Raw genomic sequence first — 19,616 nt, forward strand, 5'->3', positions numbered from 1 at the left:
ACAAATTATTTGATACTATTTTGTATTTCTGTACAGGACTTTGGTCAGCGTTGCTGTTGTATTTAAATGTGTAAATAAGAACGATAATGATACAAAAGCAATCAATTATGATCAAATTAACAGCTGCTGTCTGTCGTGTTTTGTTTTATTCTTAAGCTGCTGTGTATAATGTTTCTGCAACATCAGTTTGTCAGGAGTGTGTGAAGCTACACAGGGTGGCAGACCTGCACCCTGTGCATTTAAGGCCTTCATAATGACACATATTGTGTTCCATATAAGAATGAAATATGAATAAAAATTCTTATTTGCCAGGTTCTAACACTGATTCTGAAGCAAACTGAGAAAACAGAGCAGCATGAACATGCATACAGTCATACATGAGGGGCATGCATTGCAAACAGTTTTATACAGTGGAAAAAAAAAACACGTTTTGAAGGATGTGACCAGGGACGTGTTGTTTCACAGAGACGCAACAGAAACACAGAAGACAAAAATAGTTTATTTAAGACAAAGAAGAAGTTGGTGTTTGTAAAAAATAAAAAGGAAACACACAGCAGTCTCTGCATGCAGACGTTGGTCCCTGTGTTTGTAAGCAGAGAATAGTTGGTTGTGCCATGAACTGTGTGGTAGAGCTGGAAAATAAAACAGCTGTAGCTGTTATCTTCTTTAGAGTTCAATAATTTTACAGTTTCCGTTCATAACTGTCTTCATTACAAATCAATAAACATTACCAGCTGGAGCGTGTTCAGCAGTGCATGTGACTCGTCAGAGCAGCAGAGCCCTAAAACAACAACACATCATATAAAAATCTGCACGTAGAGCCTTAAACCACAAGCTCTGAATAAGAATAACTTTTTATTTTTCATGCTTTGCATTCACATAATTAGTTTTAAGGTTGAACTGGTGCAACATCCACAGAGTGCAACAAGAAAATGAACCCAAATCACTTTATATTAACATGTTTTCTAACATGCTTTGGTTGAACAGTAGAAAAAATCCATGCTCTTGTGAAGTGCAATAAAAATAATATAAATATAGTTAACAGGACGCTTCAGTTAGGTCTAGTTTAAAACATTTTCTAAATGCTTTTTAATTTTACAAATATCTCGAGGAGTTATTTTATTTTTCTCAAATGGAAATGTTGATAAAAATATCAGTCAATTAGTATTTTGGTGTAACTTTGTTAAAACACACAAAAGCAGTCATGTGTGGCCGTCCCTGTCAGACAGCCGTGTGCAGCGGGGTTCCTGCGGTGTGTGTCGGAGAGTGGTCCGAGGAGGACGACAGGGAGTGGGATGAAGCCTCTCTTTGCAGCTCCTCCACCCTCCTCTGGAGCTCTGCTCTCAGGATCAGCAGATCCTTCAGAGTCTGGTGCACTGGTACCTGAAACACAATCACAGCGTGAGGAGCTACAGTCTTTCTCCAGCAGTCCTCAGTAGACTCAGCTCGGCACAGCTGAGACTCTTACTGTGAGCTCTGTCTGAGTGTCTGCTGTTTGTGAGTGAACTCCAACACCATCAGGAGATAAGCAGCCAGAACTGAATAGAAAAGAAGATGTTTTCTTCTCTGTATTATAAAAAATAAGCTCCTTCGTCTGGGATTATTTGATCAAAATTTTATCTTCCCTTCTCTCATCAGGTCCCGTGTCCTGTGTCCCGGCATGACCAGGTGACTGAGAGCAGCTGTGTGGCTCAGCTTCCCCTGAACCCACTGCTCCACCCTCCCCTGCAGCTGAGCCACAAAAATAACATCCACAACTGCACCAAAGAGTAAAACAGTGAAATATAGAACTTAGACATTAGTTCTCTATCATATCGAGACTCCACTCTCCAGAGATTCTTACTCAGAGAACCAAGGTCACAATGTAACCATACGGTCTCTGTTGCTCGGTTCCTGTTAGTACATGAATCAATAATTGATCAGCCCGCGACCCTGACAAGGAGAAGCAGAAGCGGGTGGATGGATGACTAAATCCATCATGAGAGCTTTCTTGTAGATCTTGTTTCTGTTACCTGTTGTTTTCTGGTAACATTTATCTGTGGTGAACATCTCATCCCTAACCAGACTCCTTCACCAGCTACCACCTGCGTACCTGTGGCCTCATGCGTGGGTTCCAGCGGGCATAGTAACTGGTCCAAAGCTCCAGGTGTCTGGGCGAAACCATCGGGTAGAGAACGTGGTTTTCATAGTCCACGTAGAAGGGGTTGGTGAAGTCCTCGGGCTGGCTGTCAGGTAACAGCATCAACCAGTCAAAACCTTTCAGTAATCTTGTCCACTCACGCTTAACATAACCAGCGAGGTCATTAACGTACCTGTTGATGTACGACCAGAGAGACACAGTCTTGGCTGGAACCTCCTGCACAAAACAAAGTTAGACTTTCAGCTGAAACAGCTTCTATGACCCTGTTGCATCAGGACACGAACATACCTGGTTGGCCCGCTCCTGTTCACTGCTGTAGAGGAATGTACCAAACAGACAGCTGTACAGATGGTCCAGCACGGTGATCAGGAAGAGCTCATTGAACTCAAAGGCTGCTGGGAACTGCGTTCAGAACGAGTCAGAGAAATGATGTAAATACGTACACACAAAGACATACATGCCAACTCCTGGAATCAAGAAACGAACACGATGTGCTGTTGAAGCTGGAGTCCAGGACCGACCTGTCGAGTCATCTGCCAGACGCAGTCGATAAACTGGACGAACAGAGGCGAGCGCTCTGAGTTAGCATGGTTCTCATCACCGTGGCCCACGCGCTTTAACACAGGGGAAAAGTAGTTATAAGCATTTGTTCAGCCTGCCTGACGTCGTTTCAAATCTTCATATTTCTTACATCTGATATGTTTAATATGAAACTAGACTCCTGCATCATTTCTGAGCTTTTACACAGAAATATACAACCAGTCAAAAGTATGGATGTTGTTCCTTTATTTTCATGAGTGTTTACACTGTAGATTCTCACTGAAGGCATCAGAACTATGAATGAACACATGTGGAATTCTGTAATAACAGAAAAGTGTGAAATAACTCAGAACATGTTTGATATTTCAGATTCTTCCAAACAGCCTTTGCTTTGATTCCTGCTTTGCTCACTCTTGGCGTTCTCGCCATGAGCTTCATGAGGTCGTCTCCTGAAACGGTTTCCAACAGTCTTGAAGGAGTTCCCAGAGATGCTGAGCACTTGTTGGTCCTTTGCCTTCACTCTGAGCTCCATCTCATCCCAAACCATCCACACTGGGTTTAGGTCAGGTGACTGTGGAGGCCTTCATTTCTGCATCGCACAAAGACTCGGCAGGTGGAACCAAAGATCTCAGATTTGGACCCATCAGACCAAAGCACAGATGTCCTCTGGTCTAATGTCCACTCCTTGTGTTTCTCAGCAGCTGTTTGACCATAAAAGCCTGATTCACACAGTCTCCTCTGAACATGTAGAGATGTGTCTGCTACTGGAGCTCTGTGTGGCATCTATCTGGGCTCTGATCTGAGCTGCTGTTAACTTGTGATTTCTGAGGCTGGTGACTCGGATGAATCCTCAGCAGCAGAGGGGACTCCTGCTCTTCCTTTCCTGGGGCGTCCTCATGTGAGACAGTTTCATCGTGGTCTTGATGGTTTTTGTGACAGCACTTGGGGACACATTCAAAGTTTTAGCAGTTTTACAGCCTGACTGACCTTCAGTTCTTAAAGTAATGATGGGCTGTTGTTTCTCTCAGCTGATTGGTTCTCACCATAATATGAATTCTGACAGTTGTCAAATATGGCTGCCAGCTGTGCACCAACCTGACTGCTGCACAACACACCTGATGGTCCCAACCTCATTAAGAAGGCAAGAAATTCAGCAAATGAGCCCTGACAGGCTCACCTGTGAGGGGAAACACGTCAGGTGACCCCATCATGAAGCTCACTGAGAGAAGGCCGAGGGTTTGCAGCGCTGCCAACAAAGCAAAGGATGGAATCTAAAATATAAAACATATCAATTTTTCCTTTGCTCTGCATTTGCCGTTCAGTTTCCTGCCCTATTTTCAAATTATTAATTAGTATTATTAATTAATTTTGCAAACTATCTGACAGACTTCTAACTGTGGAGCTGGCGAGGTAAAGAATGCCTGATGTTGAGTCGTATCATTTGCTTTCTCATATACAACTAAAAGCTTCCTTAATAACAAGGCATGCATATTTAATATGGTGCAGATTTTTATGACAGATCTTCTCGTAAGTATTTCTCCTCCTGGACTCGGAATCTCTGCATGTGAAGCAAATGCATTACAGCACCTCTAACTTGTTTACATATGCAGCGACACTTGAGCGTGTACATGAAAAGCAAAGGCTCGTGAATGTACTTCATTCCAGGTAACTATGTAAATGACTGCATGTTGATGCCAGATTGTTATGTTGTTATGTAAAAAATAGGGATATAAAGCAAACCAACAAATATTATATGTAGCAGACTCTTACAGCAGCAAACTTGTGTCCAAAACTAATCCACTCCTTCTCCACTAAAACCTGCAAACACAAGCATATATATGTTTAGTACGTTACTACATGCAAAGATGAGGTTTGGAGTGTGTACTTGGTGTGTGTAACCTGGAAGCCTCTCAGTGTGCGATAGTAACTGTCCAGCATCAGCATGGCCAGAGAGGTAAGCTGGGCTGTCCTGTCCCAGCCGTCGCTGCAGTGAACCACCACCGACGTCTTCCCAGACTCCAGCTTATCAGCTACCTTTGCTGCTCCTGCTAATAACAGCTAAACACAGCAGGGCCGTGTGGTTAAGATCTATTCTTTGCATAAGGAAACAGCTTGTTCCTTCTTTTATGTGGCTGGCGTGCGTTTGTGTAGTTTACCCGTATGTACTCCAGCCAGTGCGTCTGGTCGATAAAGGAGTGCCAGTGGGCTTCGTCTATGGTAGGATAAACGACATCCTTCATCTTCCTGAGAGACTCCCTCATCACATGAATGTTTGGAATTTCCAGGAAGTTTAGCTCTACATTGGGGTAGAAACTCTCGCTTTCATACCCTCCATCCTTTCCCTGCATGTGATGGAGGCAGCGGAGGAGTCCAAAAGAAAAAGAGAGATTTCCGTGTTAATAAGTGATGTAAGGGTGAGCAGTGATGAAGAAGCATGTCTCTATAGCAGCGTGGTTAAAACGCTCTGTGTTGCACCTTGTTGGTGATGGCCACGCTGCTCTGTCGGGCATCAAAGATGGTGAGCTTGTGGGACTGAGCGTTGGCGTCCATGATGATTTGGAGAAAGCGTTCGTCTTCTTTACAGCGACGGTCTGACGGCCCAACTAGCGGCTGGCTACAGCGTACGATGGTGGCCTGAGACTCCGGGTGGATCCAGGACAAGACCTGCAAGCAGGAAGAGCAAGACCAGTTCAAGCGAGCCAAACACACTGAGCACAGCATGAGGAAACAGCTCGGACACAATCTAAACTAACATTCATTTTGTGTGTTCCCATAAATACTAAAGTTACAAAGCAAGATGTATGGCTAACTGACAAGTCATCAGCCAATGAACCTGCAAACATCGCGGGAAGCTTGCAGCAGCCTATTGCAGCGTAACATCAGGGAGGTTTAGGGTCAGCTAATCCAGCCCTAACTATATCTTTAATCTTAAAAGTAGAGACGCTGTCTGTCCCTCGAATCCAAACTGGGAGCTGCTCCCGTTCTACTCTGAGATAAAGAGCAAAGCCTCAGATCTGTGCTCAGACTGACCGGTATACGGTGCTTGGCTCTGAACACAGCCACTCGTTTGATGTCTTCATCTGTGATGTTGGTGGGGATGACCAGGATGGAAGGATACGTGTCACATAGCTCGTAGGTGCTGTTTATCTTACTGATGGTCCAGCTCTCATTAGGAAGCCCCTGACAAAAGACATGCAAGCAGAGGAAAGAAACAAAGTCTGGATAATGTAGAAAACAAATCTGATACACACGTAACTTGTTCACACATAAAATGTTCAGGATGCTGGAAAAGTGCTATTAAAAAAGAAACAGAGAAACATTTTGCAACAAATGAGGTTAACTGGCAACATGTCAGTCGTAGAGTAACGGCGCCCGTGGAGTTACCTGACGTCTGTATTCTGCTGCTGGGTCATACACCTTCCAGCCGTCCACAGGAAACTGCTCTTTGTACAGGAAGGCAAACAAGGGCTGCCAGAGGAAGTCACAGTTACAGTATTAGTCATGCAGATGTAACAAACAGCAGTTTTTGCTATAATCGCCCTCACTCACGACCAGTTTGCCTTATGGGACTAACCAAAAGCCTTCTACAGCTAACTGTCAAACTCCTCACTATCCTCCAACCTTTGCTCCTCTTTATCATTTTGTATGTTGGTGCTTGCGTCTGCTATCTGTCACTGGATGTTGTGAGGCAGATCTGAGTGACACGTCAGTTAAAAGCAGTAAATACAGGACAAGAGAATTAAACTGACCAGACTGTGGGACAGAGGAAAGGCATGTTTGGTCAGCACCTCCACCACGTCCGGCTGGCTCTCCTCCATCTTATAGGCAAACCTGGGACTCCTCATGTCCTGAAGCATGAAGCAGGAAACTGCTCAATCAGCAGACTCGCCAAAATAAGACATTTGCACATTTTCTGGGTTTTTCTTTTATTGCTGTTAAATAAAAATGCCTATAAGATGTTAGATAATGTGTTTTAACACATGTAATCATGCATTTGTGTGACTGCTTGTGTATTAAAGCGGTACCTTGCAGACCAGCTCCAGTCCCTTGTTGTTCTCTCCTTGGTTGGGAACACTGATAGATTCGATCCTGCTGATGACTCCCAGGTTCACATCCAGAATGAAGGGAGAGTCCTGAATGGACACACTAACATGAACACACTGGTACAGATGGAGCGCGCTACAGCACTTCTAATAATCTAGCAGACCTTTTCCACACTGATGAAGTACAGCTTGTAGTCTGTGATGGTCAAAGTCCCAGTAACCAGACCGCTGAATGGACAAATGTACATCACATCCTTGACTGTAGGAAAAGAAAAGCGCTGATTACACAGGTGTATTTGTATGACTGGACAATACACATAGAGACTAGGAAGAATGAAGGTACCTGTAGTTTGGATGGTCTCTCCAGGGAGCAGAGGAACCTGGTTCTGGAACATTTTGACCTGTGCTCCGTATCTCAGACCTGGGAGGGTCTGCAAAGATCACAGATCACTCAGTGGGACCACTACACACCTGTTTTATGCTAGCTAGTACTTGCAGACACATCGTTATCAAGCCTGTAATGGAGAGGTATTTTGCTACTGTTGCAAAATAAACTCATCAGTGTTAGAACAATAATCCTTTTTGCTAAAGCATATAGTTCGAGCTGGATCCTCCCTTAGTTATGCTGCAATAGGTGTAGGCTGCTGGGGGATTCCCATGATGCACTGGGTGTTCCTTCTTCACTCACTAAAGCTGTGTCCCAAAGTGCTCCAACGTTTTCGGAGACATCTGTTACCCACCAGCTCGATAGCTAGCCGGGGTTCAATGGTCACTCGAGCCAGCGAGAACTGCAAAATCCCCGCACGCTGTTTTCAGACTCCCGCCGTGTTTCGCTACTGAGGTTAAACATGATATATCAGTCACTTGGATAACTTAAAAATGTTAATGTTTGGCTTTTTTCAGTATTTTATTTGTTCGTGAGTAAATCGGTTTGGCTGAGATTAAAGTTATAGTTTCTATACAGCTGAATAAACGTCAAAAGAGACCGTCGAGAGTTTGCTCCAGCGTCCTGTTATATTTTAGATGGCAAGGAGCAGACGGCCGAGTTTATTAAACTCCACCGAGACAGCTAGTGTTGCAAAACTGAAGGCTGGATCGTCCAATTTCAAAGCTCTGCACTTCCGGCCTCCTCGGTCTACTTGGGCCGAGAAGGCCTCCAAAGGAGGCCGGGTCCTCCTTACTGCAAAGGATGCATCCTAGGTTTTGGGACACAGCTTATGTATTAACAGACCTCTCTGCACTGAATCATACTTGTTATTAATCTCTGTCTCTCTTCCACAGCATGTCTTTATCCTGTCTTCCTTCTCTCAACCCAACCGGTCGCAGCAGATGGCCCCGCCCCTCCCTGAGCCTGGTTCTGCCGGAGGTTTTTCCTTCCCACTGTCACCAAAGCGCGTCATATGATTGTTCAACAATACTGGTTTTAATGTTTTGTCTGATTCTTAATCAGGACCTGGCTACCACACACATTCTACATTTCCAAGAATACGAATCAGTAACATCTTTTATAAGACCCTCCCTGACTGTTGTACATATCATTTTGCCAGGATAGCGCAGCAGCACTAAGGGAAAGAAGAGTGAACGGAAAGGATGAAGCAGGCAGACCAACAGAGCGAGGAGCAAGAAAACTGAAGAAAAGTAAGAGACAGACTTGCCAAAGCATTGGAAGGATGCTCAGAGTCAATGTCTCCATGGTAACAAAGCCCTTCATCCTGTGAATCCTGCTGCAGGGAAAAGCCAGCATGAAGACAGTGAGACAAAGAGACAGAGAGAGATTATATAGTAAAAGGACACGCTTATAGACTGAAAGATGTTATGTGTTTGAAGATGTGACGACACAAGTGCATCACTCCCTTTGAGAGGGCGGTACAAAACAAAGTCTAGCTCGTGTGAAACAGATGAGCACAGAATTATTGGGCCGTCTATGAAAAATGTTTAAAGTAGGTTTGTCAAGTTTCCCAAGTGTTGTTAAACAGCAGGGAGTTTTTAACAGGGTTCCCAAACATCTGAGGTTTATATGATGGATGTGCACACTATGTCCCCTTTCACATAGAAGCAAATTAATTTCACAAAACCTACCAGAGTCAAAAATATTAGCTCCCCTGATGCTAATGTGGACTCTACGTGAGCACTCAAAGCATCCCTCGTTCACCAATCACGTTTTACCTCTGACAGATGCAATAAAGAGCAAGTTGGGGTTTAATAACATCGATCATGTTAAGCCGGCCGCCTGGAATCATTTTGCTGTTTCAGCTGTAAAAGTGTCATAAAATCATCTGAGAGTTTTTGTCCCTTTGTCAGGACGACTATTTCTTTCAACATCTGGTAGTTGTGTTGCTCTACTGTAAACTATAAGAGTGTTATCAGGGATAATAAGAGAAAAACACAAATATTTTAAGGATGAACTGTTAAACACTGAAAAACAACAAGTATGTGACCTTTGACCCTGTGGAGTGTATTTGGGCATCTCTTTTTTTTCTAAATAATTCCAGGCATTTTGGGCCCTGGTAGAGCTCCAGGAAGCACTTCCTGTCAAGCTTGAACCCCAGGCCTAACGACCCCACTCTGCTCCGCCTGTGTGGTGGATGCACTTGGATGCACTTCCACCAGAACTTCCTGACCACAAACCACTTTTAATTCACATCTCAAAACTCATCTATTCAGAATTGCATACACCTGCTCTGTCTTAGTCCATTTTTACTTGCTCAGCTTTTATACTGTCATGCTTGGTTTTTCTTATTTACCTTATGTCTAAATGTTATTTTGCCATGTTTTTTATATTGTTGCGATTGTTCTTGTGCTATTGTAAGGTGACCTTGAGCCTCTTAAAGGCACCTATAGATAAAATGTATTATTATTGTTATTATAACAAACCAGACCTAGGTTTGCTCAGAAGCTTCACAGATCCATTCAGGATTCCTTCCACCCACTGGCATGATTCCCAGTTCTAGAAACACTGAATTATTCCCACAGCTTGATGCTCCCACCACTGTGATGGCCTTCACATGCAAACACTGTTTGGTAACTTTAATGTCCCCAATGGGAAATTGATTTGCAGCCACTCCACTCATCAAACAACATCGAGTTACAAAAAACCCCACTTTAATTAGATTTTCTTATTGAGGCGCTACAGTTTGTCTGGTTGGTTTCTTTCTCTGTTGCAGTGGAGTCAGTTTCATACTTAATTAAGAATGAAAAAAGAAAGATGAAGAAAAGCAGAGAGGGATAAAACAGGAAGTACAGTGAGCAGAGAGGAGCAGCAGCTCTGGTCTGTCTGCAGCAGGAGGCTGATTTGGTTACACACTGTCACACAGTAACAAACTGCTCAAATTTGCATCACATGCAATATTTATTCAGAGCCGTTACAGGTATTCGTCTAATTTGAACATTTGCTGTATCACAAGAATCACAGTCAAGAGGCAGCTGTTGCTTTATCCCAGGCTACAAAACTCCTGTGTGTGTGCAGTACACTTGTGTTGTAAATGTGTTGAAAGGACAACAACTCTTACCCTGCGATTCAGCCTCTTGGACACCTGGAGGTTAAACACACCACATGGACATGAAATGGAAAGCACTAAGGTGACACTCTGGTTCAACCCAAAGGTTATCTTTAATGTGTGGCACATCAGTCTGTGTTTATAACAGAAGGATGCAAATAGACAAGCGCGCAGAAGCAACCTCCAAACAATGAGCCTCAAAATTCAAGCAAAGACAACAAGTGACAAACAGCCGATACAAGTTCAGACAAGCTGCAGGAAAGCTGCGCTTCTAACTTTGTTCTAATGAAGTGAGCCTTAAATCGGAGGGTTTGATCTGACACAGTGGAGGTGAATTCACTACACACATTTCATTAGATGTGCACAGAGTGGTGTCTTTTTACATTCAGGAGCTATTTGTCATTTCACAGACAGTGTACATACCACAGTGGTGACAGTGAAGTCTGTGCTACTCTGGTTACATTTCTCAAGACTGTGATAAGTTCCTGGAAATGCAACTTTTCAAAGAAATAACACAACTAACACTGTTCAGCTCACAGTTCTCAGCAGCTATAAGCACAGAGTTTGGTTCCGATCTGGATTTCGGGAAGGAAAACTCCAGTTCTCTGAATATTGGTCAGCCTTATTGCTCAGGTGCAACGTAATAGCTGTAGAAGATGTAGTGAGGTGTTATCATATTTTATCGTCAGCGTTTGCAAAGATCTAATGTTATACAACCAGGGGCCACAGTTTGGTCTCTCTCTGCAGGTCTAGTGTGATGTGTTAGACTTGCAAACAATACAGCTAAACCCTGCTAAATAACAGATCTATATGAGCAGCATCGTCTAGTTAATAAAGCACATTGCATATAATGTGCAATACATAGAACATTACACCTCTGCCTGATCTGAGGTCTAACAGACAAAACTCAATATGAATGAGCCAAAATGCGCCTCGCTACAGAGCGGTGGTTGCAGAGAGCAGGCCGCTGACAGACAGAAGCAGTCGATAACTTTCTCAGTAGTGTCCCTAAACAATGACAGCAGACTTTATCATTCATATGGACTTAACAGACAAAACTAGGCGCCCACACTCAAAGCAGCTCACATGGAGACGTCTCCGAGACTTACCATGAAGTCTGGTCTTCTCCCAGCCTATTAGTTACAGAATACACACGGATGAGAATCACTGCCAGCAGTGTGTGTGTCTGTGTGTGCTGTGTGTTATCTACCTTGATGTCCCTGCTCCCAATGTCTGGTTGGACTGATCCTGAGATCTGACTGGAGATTGTGGCTGCTATTAGCTGTTTACACCATTCTACGTGAGAACCTGTTGGACTGAACACAGAGTGAAACAGTGAACTGACGTATATTCGGCTATATTCACGTTTAACATCATCACTGTAAGATGCATGTGTTAAACAGATAAACATCCTCTGTCAGTGAGGACAATGTTCAGCTGACCACATGTTACAGATGAGAACGTTCCCCCAGCTCAAAGAGCAGAATCCCTGTGTAGTAACAATGTTATTAATGCATAACTAATATTATTTCAACTGCAAACGATGATTGCTAAGAAAACCAACACTGCCACTAAAAGCTGCCAGAAATGTTGCTGGACTGAGTCGGCCATCAGACTGACACCAGCCTGCAACTACACGGGGTGAAGTTGCCAATTATATGCAATCTGTCTCTGATATAAACTGCATTGTGACTTCAGTCAGTCTGAGTCAGACTTTTGTAGTATTCACAGAGTCTTTTCATTTATTTAATAAAATGTTGATTTTTGGATGGAAAATTTGATGATACTTTGCTGTATGGATTTTTCTCCCACTCCTGAGCCAGACAGTACAACATCCTGTCCCTGAGCTTTGACAGCGGTTGTCTGAGTGATGGAGACATACGGTCGGTCTCCATGACAGTCCTGAATATCAAGCCGAGAACAATATATCAGCTCATATGAAGCTTGTCGGTGACAGAAGATAAGCCAGTGCCTCTGACAGACTCAGTCTGGATTGGAGCAGCTTTGTGGTGTGAATGTCTTGGAATGTTGAGGGGGAGGAGTTACGACTGTGTGACGCTTCCTCCAGTTTTAGTACTATAATGGGGGGATGATAAGCAGGCATCAGCATAAAGACTACATAAAGAACATGGTTCCTACCCAGCACAACACAACCCCACGTTTCAGTGTCGGCATTGTTTTAACAGGAGCAACATTGTAACATTTCTGTCACCACGTCATCTCTTCCTCAGGTGGCTGCGCTGCACGTCGCTTCCTCTGAGCGGCAGATACGGATGCGTAACTCGGCGTCTGCAGGCTGGGTGGCCATATTCCGCCTCATTCCTGTGCATTTCCTATATGCTGTGTTAATCACGTGACCGTATTATTTTGTCAGCTACTGTGTTGTATGTTGTGGTTCCAAATAACACTGAGATGAAATGCTAACACACTACATCCGTGATGAGTGTTTTGTCACGTTGGAAAGTTTGACCCAAGCACTGGTCTGTGGATCGATGCCGAGATGAAGGTGTGAAGAAATACTACTAATACTTCATGTTGCTGGTGTTCAGTGGGAAAGCGAGACGAGCATAAGTAACAAGCTGGGCATCGACGTCACGTTTTCTCGTTAGCGAGCCTGCTTACCTGTCCAGGGTATCACCGGCTGCCGCGCCGCAAGTCGGCGAGCCCCACGGCTTTCTGTTCGCCCCTGCACCGTCCCCAGCGCCGGCACCTCCGGCCTGTTTCTCCATCTGTCACACGACTGCTTCGTTTCTGGGTCACCGGGGGGCGCAGATGATGGTTTCCTCTGATACAGACAAGGGATGCGGATGAAACTAAAGCTCGGTGTAATTCCAGTGTCCGCTCCCAGCGGCTGTAATGGATCTTTAAGGACTCCGAACGGTGTAAAGAAACTAATCAGAGGCTCGACAGCGGATCTCACATGCAGTGGTTTCCTCTGCTTTGGTTGTTTGCACTTCCTCTTAGTCGCATCTATACCCGCAGCATTGTTGTTCGCAAACAGTGACGTCGCCACGGCTTCTACCAGTGCTAAGGATGCTGTTGCAGGGTCTGACCGACAGGCGTCGCCATTTAGACAAAACTGCCACATCAGCGCAAGAAGAAGAAGAAGTCAACACGGAACGAAGAAAAATGCCACGAGAGGATGTGGGTGTCAAACATGTTCATCAAATAATAACACAATACAAAAAACACACGAATAAATAAATAACCACATATTCTATCTTAAATTAACCTGTCTGAATTCACCACATTTAGGACTGCTGGTAGAAACGGGGGTAACTGCTTAAAGGATGTTTCATATAATCTTTAAATGCAGAAAAGTTGGAGCAACCGCAAAAAATCTACATCATTAATTAAAATATTACAACAAAATTCTGTCACAGGTATTCTTCAAGACCAATAATAAACATAGGATGCACTGATACAGCATGTATACAGCATATATATATAAAGAAAATATCTTCTTGAGCTAATTTTTTTTTTTTTTAACAAAAACTCCAAGCTTTCCTAACATCAACCTGAAAAATTCATCACCCTGATAATTATCAGTAAATGTCTTAAATTAACTACTTTCTTTATGGGTAATAAATTAAATGACAATAATTGGTTTTCACTTTTTCTCCACACTTGAAAAATCTATGAAATTATATTTTTTCCTTTTTTACAGGAAGAGGAAAACATGCTTTTGTAACTGGTAAACTCGCAATTTTTATTTTATTTTATTTTTTAAACACCTGTGCAGAGGAACAGGAACATCATTCAATCATAAATCAAAATCAATCATCAGCCTGCAGCCTGGGCTGTCCTGGTGCCACGTGCACTTATGGACACCTCTATGTTCAAACATGGTGTTTGTTGCGTTTTACACAGAAGTCTGCTCAACAGAACACTGCTCCGGTTCACATCTGGCAGGCTGTTCACATCACTTCCCTCCAGGGCCCTGTTTCAGGAAGCCGGTTTAGAAAACTCAGAGTGAAAAACGATACGCAGGGTTGAGTAACCCCGAACTGTCCAACTCAGAATATTCGGTTTCAGAAAGGCTGATAACAATTAGTTCAATCAACGCGGAGTTGCTTTAACCCCAAGTTAAGCGCGCGCACGAGGATACATAAAGCCCTGATAAGCGGAGCACAGATTAAGCGAGTCACCATGGAGACGGAGGGAAAGAAGGCGCGGTCAATGTATTTTACAGCGCTTGAGGCTGAAATTCTGATGGCAGCATATGCCGATAACATGCAAATTTTGCAGAAAAAAGTAACACAGCCTCAGCTGCGAAAGAAAGGGAGCATGCATGGCAAAACATAGCCGACAGAGTCAATGCGTGAGTGTTAATTTAAACATTGATCGAGGGATTTCCACCCATTTAACACGTTATTTTATTATATTTTATTTGTTATTTTATACATTTTATTTTGTGACGTGATGTGAGCGCAGGTGCAACCCAACAGGCCCCAAACGTGCCTGGCAGCAAGTAAAAATGAAATATAAAAATATAGTCCAAACAGGTAAGGTGTAATTGTATTATGAGCCATAGTGCTTGGTCTGTTTGTCCCATGTAAATCAATTGCAGTTAGAGGCTACATTAATTTTCTTTCTGTAAGCACTTATTGAAATTATCTGAGCACATTACAAGTACATATTTGCTTACTCTGTATGCTCAAATGTGGCCCGTTATAGCCAACAGAAAAAAAGCGGAGGCCCGAAAAACAGGTGGGGGTCCTCCACCACCACCACTCACAGAGGCTGAGCAGTTGGCCCTCAGCCAAAACAGTGGGCGCCCTGTGGCCGAAGGCATCTCTGCGGGGACATCCTCTGAGGCAATAACCCCGCAAGACACAAGTGCCTACATAGGGGGTAAATTCAAAATAATACATGATGTGCATACATCCTTTCTTCACAGTCACCTTTGCAGTGCTACTCATTCATTTGATAAACTCTTTACCATAATGGATTATTTTGTAGTGAAGTTATTTTCCGACTGATTTTGCCTTCCCTCAGTCTTGGTTGTCTTTGAGAGCATAATGACAATGAAGTGTAAGGTGATTGGTATGTTTGTTAATTGCCATTTGGTCCCTTGTAAGTTATAAGTGACCTGTATAAACCTCATATTCTATCAGTTGATGGTGATGGTGTACTGCATCTGGTGCAGCCTCCTGTTGAGCCAGACCAACATGCAGTTGTGAGTAATACTCCACAGATTATATGAGTTCACAGTAGAACAGCAATGTTGTCTATTTCTTTACTACAGGAAAATAATGAAGAAACATTGACAGCTGTTACAGAGGAGGAAGCAACAGAGACACTTTATGAGGTTTACATCTTTTAATACTTTGTGTACAGGAAACACAGGCGACCAATAAAGCCAGTTGAACAAAAAATCTGTTTATTCTTCTTTCAACATGTTGAGGTGATGGGTCAAAAGAAATGATTGTGACATATGGTGTCTCTGACTGCTCTTCCATCTTGTATGTCAGTGAGAGGGTCAGGATGTTCATGGTTTGGATCACTGCTGATGTTTGGTTCAGAAGGACAGTGTTCTCCTCTAATTGTGGCAATGTTGTGAAGAATCACACATGCCACAATAATGTCACATGCCCTTTCTGGGGTGACCCTGAGTCTTTGCAGGCACTGGAACCGGGCCTTAAGCATTCCGATAGTCATTTCAATTCTGGCTCTTGTCCTGCAATGAGCCAGGTTATATCGCTGCTGTGGGCCCGGTTCAGGGTCAGGGTAAGGGGTGAGCAAATAGGGTAAACATGGATACCCCCTATCACCAAGCAAGTAGCCAGTGAACTCTCCTAAGACAGAAGGATACACTTCAGTTCAAATGTCCCTGAAGCAATTGGTCTTTATATATTTTAAAGTATTCTCAACTCACCATGTCCAAATTTTGTGTACATTCACGGAATATTTGTGAGTCATGGACAGAGCCTGGCCACTTGGCTTCCACATTTGTGATAATGTTGGCAGCATCATATATGATCTTCACAGTGCAGAGAACACAAATTAGCATCCATTACTATAATGAAATAATTTGTTAGTTTGAAATGCTACAGGGAACTATGTACCTGTACATTAATGCTGTGGAAAGACTTCCTGTTCACATAGTCTCCTTCATTTACTGAAGGAGCAATGATTGGAATGTGAGTGCCATCTATACAGCCAATCACGCCTGGGAACCCTGAAAATAAATGTAATATTTAAGTAGTAGTCCAAGTATCACCACATCATGAATTAAGTTTCGTTCATCCTGATACCTGCAATTTTGTGGCATCCCTCTTTGATAAATCTTGTGGGTCTGTGACCGGGGAACACAAACGAGTGCAGGAGACGTTTCAGTGCAACTGTAACATTCCTGACTGCCCGACAGACGGTAGCCTTGGAAACGTGCTCAGCGTCACCAATATTATACAGAAAGCTCCCGTTTGCAAAAAACCGAAGTGCAATACAAATAATATGTACAGAACTGAGAGCATGTCCACGATGTGTCACATGCGTAATATATGGCCTGAGGATGTTATCCAAATAACTTATAGATTGTGCTGAGAAACGGTGACGTTCACACAGAAAATCATCAGGAAATGATAAAATGTCCAAACGCGCTCTAATCACTCTCTCCCGGCGGAGAGCTCTGCGGAGAATTTGGGCTTCAACATCTACTGGCTCTTCAAGGAAGGAGCACGCCATGTCTGACACTTCCTACTGTCAGGTTTCCGACAAAGGGGCGGAGACAGTCAGGGTTAGTTGTAGTAAACCTGCTAGGGAGCAGGTTAGCTTCACGGCGTGTGTCGTCATAGTGACTCACTCAGGCTTCAGCTGAACTCGCTTTGTGAAACCGAAAAACCAGAGTTTTCGTTAACTCAGGGTATACTTACTCAGTTTTTCCACTAAACCGGCTTCCTGAAACAGGGCCCAGAGAGTTGACACTCCAATGTTTTACAGAGTATCTGTAGAAAATGTAGAGTCCTTATAGACTCCTACAAAGACTTTTTTTGTTTGTTTTAAATCCATCAGCCATCATCAAGCTGCTAAATACATATTTGGAGTGGCTGTAGAGCAGTAGATAGAGCTAGTAGGTGACCTGCTGCTCTACAGCCACTCCAAATATGTATTTAGCAGCTTGATGATGGCTGATGGATTTAAAAAAAAAAAAAAATCAAAAAATCAGAGTGAAGGTTGGTGGTTCAGTCTCTGGCAGATTTAATATGCATGCCAAAATCTCCTTGAGCGAGACACTAAGCCCAAGTTGCTCTCTGATGCATCCATCAAAGTGTGAACATTAGATGAAGTTGTGTTTGAGTGCTCAGGTTAGAGAAGCGCTATAAAACAGACCACTGACCTTCCCTCAGTACGCAGTTAGTCAGAGAGCCTGCTGTGTTGTTGTTCTGACTGACGGTCGTGCAGGGGGCAGTGTTTCCTCCAGTAGGCAACATTCTTTTTGAAATATTTAAGTTACATTAAAATTGTGTGACGCTTTGCTGAATTGTTATTTCTTTTTGACACCAATTTGTACAGTCAAGCACATAATTATTCATAGCCCTGGTAAATTTTGACTTAAAGTTATTTTAATTCAACCAGCAAAATGTTGTTTTGCTTTTTGACTGGAAATGACACAGGTGTCTCCCAAAAGATAAGACTATGTACAAGAGGCATCATTGTGGAAAAAAATCTCAGCTTTTACTTACATTTGAACAAAAAGTATCAAGTCCAGAATTATTCATACCCTTCTCAATAATCAATAGAAAAGCCTTTATTGGGTATTACTGCAATCAAGCGCTTCCTATAAGTACAGAGCAGTGTTTTGCACGTCTCCACAGCTATTTTTGCTCATGCACCTTTAGCAACGAGCTCCACATCTTTCAGATTGGAGGGTCTTTTTACCATCACCCTGATCTTTCGCTCCCTCCACAGATTCTCAGTTGGATTGAAGTCAGGACTCTGGCTGGGTCACTGCAAAACAATGTTGTCTGCTAATCGTTTCTCAAGGCTGTCTGCCTTGAGTAATTGCCACTAGCAGAGCCCAGATTCACCAGAATGGCCTCGGTGGTGATCCTTGGATTCTTTTCACCTCTCTCACTGTCCTCCTGGCCAGCACAGGTGTCACTTTGGGCTTCCGACCTCGTCCTCTGAGATTTTCCAGTGCGGAACATTTTGTACTTTTTAATAATACTTTGCACTAGTGATGGGACGTTCTGTATCGAGGCTTCGAAGCGTGTGTCGAGTAATGGAGGGGGCGTTTCCGCGAAGCGCGTATCGAGGCTTGCTTCATTTATGGGAGGAGCTGAAAATGATGACGTCCGAAGCCTCGCTGCCCGGCTGTACCACGTGACTGGTTCAGGAAGCGGTTTGAACTTTGCCGCAAATAATCATTTTCCATACTGCCAGCATAAATATACACAGTATACTGCCATCACTACAATATAGATGTTTTACACACTCCTTTTGTTGTTGATATTTACAGGCTGTGTGCAAAATGCCACACTCTTCAAATTCATGCCAGCTATTATTTTTACGTCCAGTAGGTGTCCTGCTAGAGCAAATGAAGCTTCAAGAAGCTTCGCGTTGGGGTGAACCAATTGGATGAAAAGCTTCAGTGCTTCATGGGGCTTCATCTGCCCATCACTACTTTGCACTGTAGCCGCTGGTCCTTTAAAACATTGAGATATAATGCTTTGTAGCCCTTTCCTGACTTGTGAGCAGCCACAATGTGCAGCCGCAGGTCCTCACTGAGCTCCTTCTCTTAACCATGACTGTCCACAAACCCACTGCAGAGAGCTGATGTTTTTCACCTGGTGAGTCAAAACAGCTGTTCCCAGTTAATCAGGGTAATTAGGATGCTTTAGAACAGCTTGGACTATTTGGACTGGTCCACAACTTTGGATTTTCCCAGAGACTGACAGTTTAATAATTCTGGACGTGACACTTTTTGCTCAAATGTCAATAAAAGCGGAGAAATGTTTTTTTTTTCCCACAATAATGCCTCTTGTACATCATCTTATTATCTTTTGGGAGACACCTGTGTCATTTCCAGTCAAAGAAGAACTTGCTGGTTAAATAATAGTAACTTTAAGTCAAAATTTGAATAATTATGGGCTTGACTGTGCATCCAAACTTAGCACAGCAAGCTGGAAGAACTTCACAGCATGTCTTTGGTTCAAACTGTAGAAAAAGCCCGTCTGTGATTGTCCAGCTCAGCTGAAACAAACAACCCTACATTTCTTTATTTCTACTCGTAATGCTTTTCTATGCTAGACTGTCACTGACTGTAAACACTGCAGAACAGCCTGAAGGATCTGGATGGATACAAATCTTTTTCTGTTATAGATAATATTTAGTATTTGTTGATGTAAACTGAACACACTGCAGTCACTGAATGAACACACAGCACTCAGCCAG

General features: G+C 43.2%; 1 protein-coding gene across 9 annotated transcripts; it reads right to left on the reverse strand.

The window, feature by feature from the left end:
* Window positions 1-479: 479 nt before the first annotated feature.
* Window positions 480-13,253, reverse strand: LOC146577483 (phosphatidylinositol-3-phosphate phosphatase MTMR1-like). 9 transcript variants are annotated; one of them, XM_085254706.1, is made up of 20 exons: window positions 12,843-13,253; window positions 11,431-11,536; window positions 11,330-11,353; window positions 10,233-10,256; window positions 8,379-8,447; window positions 7,067-7,154; window positions 6,888-6,982; window positions 6,706-6,813; window positions 6,430-6,528; window positions 6,065-6,148; window positions 5,711-5,860; window positions 5,156-5,344; window positions 4,837-5,022; window positions 4,580-4,738; window positions 4,451-4,498; window positions 2,662-2,754; window positions 2,429-2,542; window positions 2,313-2,356; window positions 2,093-2,225; window positions 480-1,383 (listed from the first exon to the last, which is right to left on the reverse strand). In XM_085254706.1, exons 1-20 carry the CDS (start codon window positions 12,947-12,949, stop codon window positions 1,222-1,224), a joined length of 2,082 nt encoding a protein of 693 aa, XP_085110832.1. In that variant the 5' UTR covers window positions 12,950-13,253; the 3' UTR covers window positions 480-1,221. The 9 variants fall into 9 exon arrangements, with proteins under 9 accessions (XP_085110832.1, XP_085110847.1, XP_085110839.1 ...); XM_085254721.1 differs by lacking the exon at window positions 11,330-11,353; XM_085254713.1 differs by lacking the exon at window positions 10,233-10,256.
* Window positions 13,254-19,616: the final 6,363 nt, after the last annotated feature.

The sequence above is a fragment of the Mchenga conophoros genome, linkage group LG3 (genome assembly GCF_057382185.1).
Source record: "Mchenga conophoros isolate Kocher_MC1m ecotype Shallow Benthic linkage group LG3, M_conophoros_male_GT1.1, whole genome shotgun sequence".
NCBI classification, from domain to species: Eukaryota; Metazoa; Chordata; class Actinopteri; order Cichliformes; family Cichlidae; genus Mchenga; species Mchenga conophoros.

Coding starts and splice junctions, on each gene's coding strand:
- LOC146577483 (XM_085254706.1), bottom strand. CDS start 12,949: ATGGAGAAACAGGCCGGAGGTGCCGGCGCTGGGGACGGTGCAGGGGCG. Junction 11,354..11,430: donor TTGGGAGCAGGGACATCAAG/GTAGATAACACA, acceptor TGTAACTAATAG/GCTGGGAGAAGACCAGACTT. Junction 4,739..4,836: donor ACTGGCTGGAGTACATACGG/GTAAACTACACA, acceptor TGCTGTGTTTAG/CTGTTATTAGCAGGAGCAGC.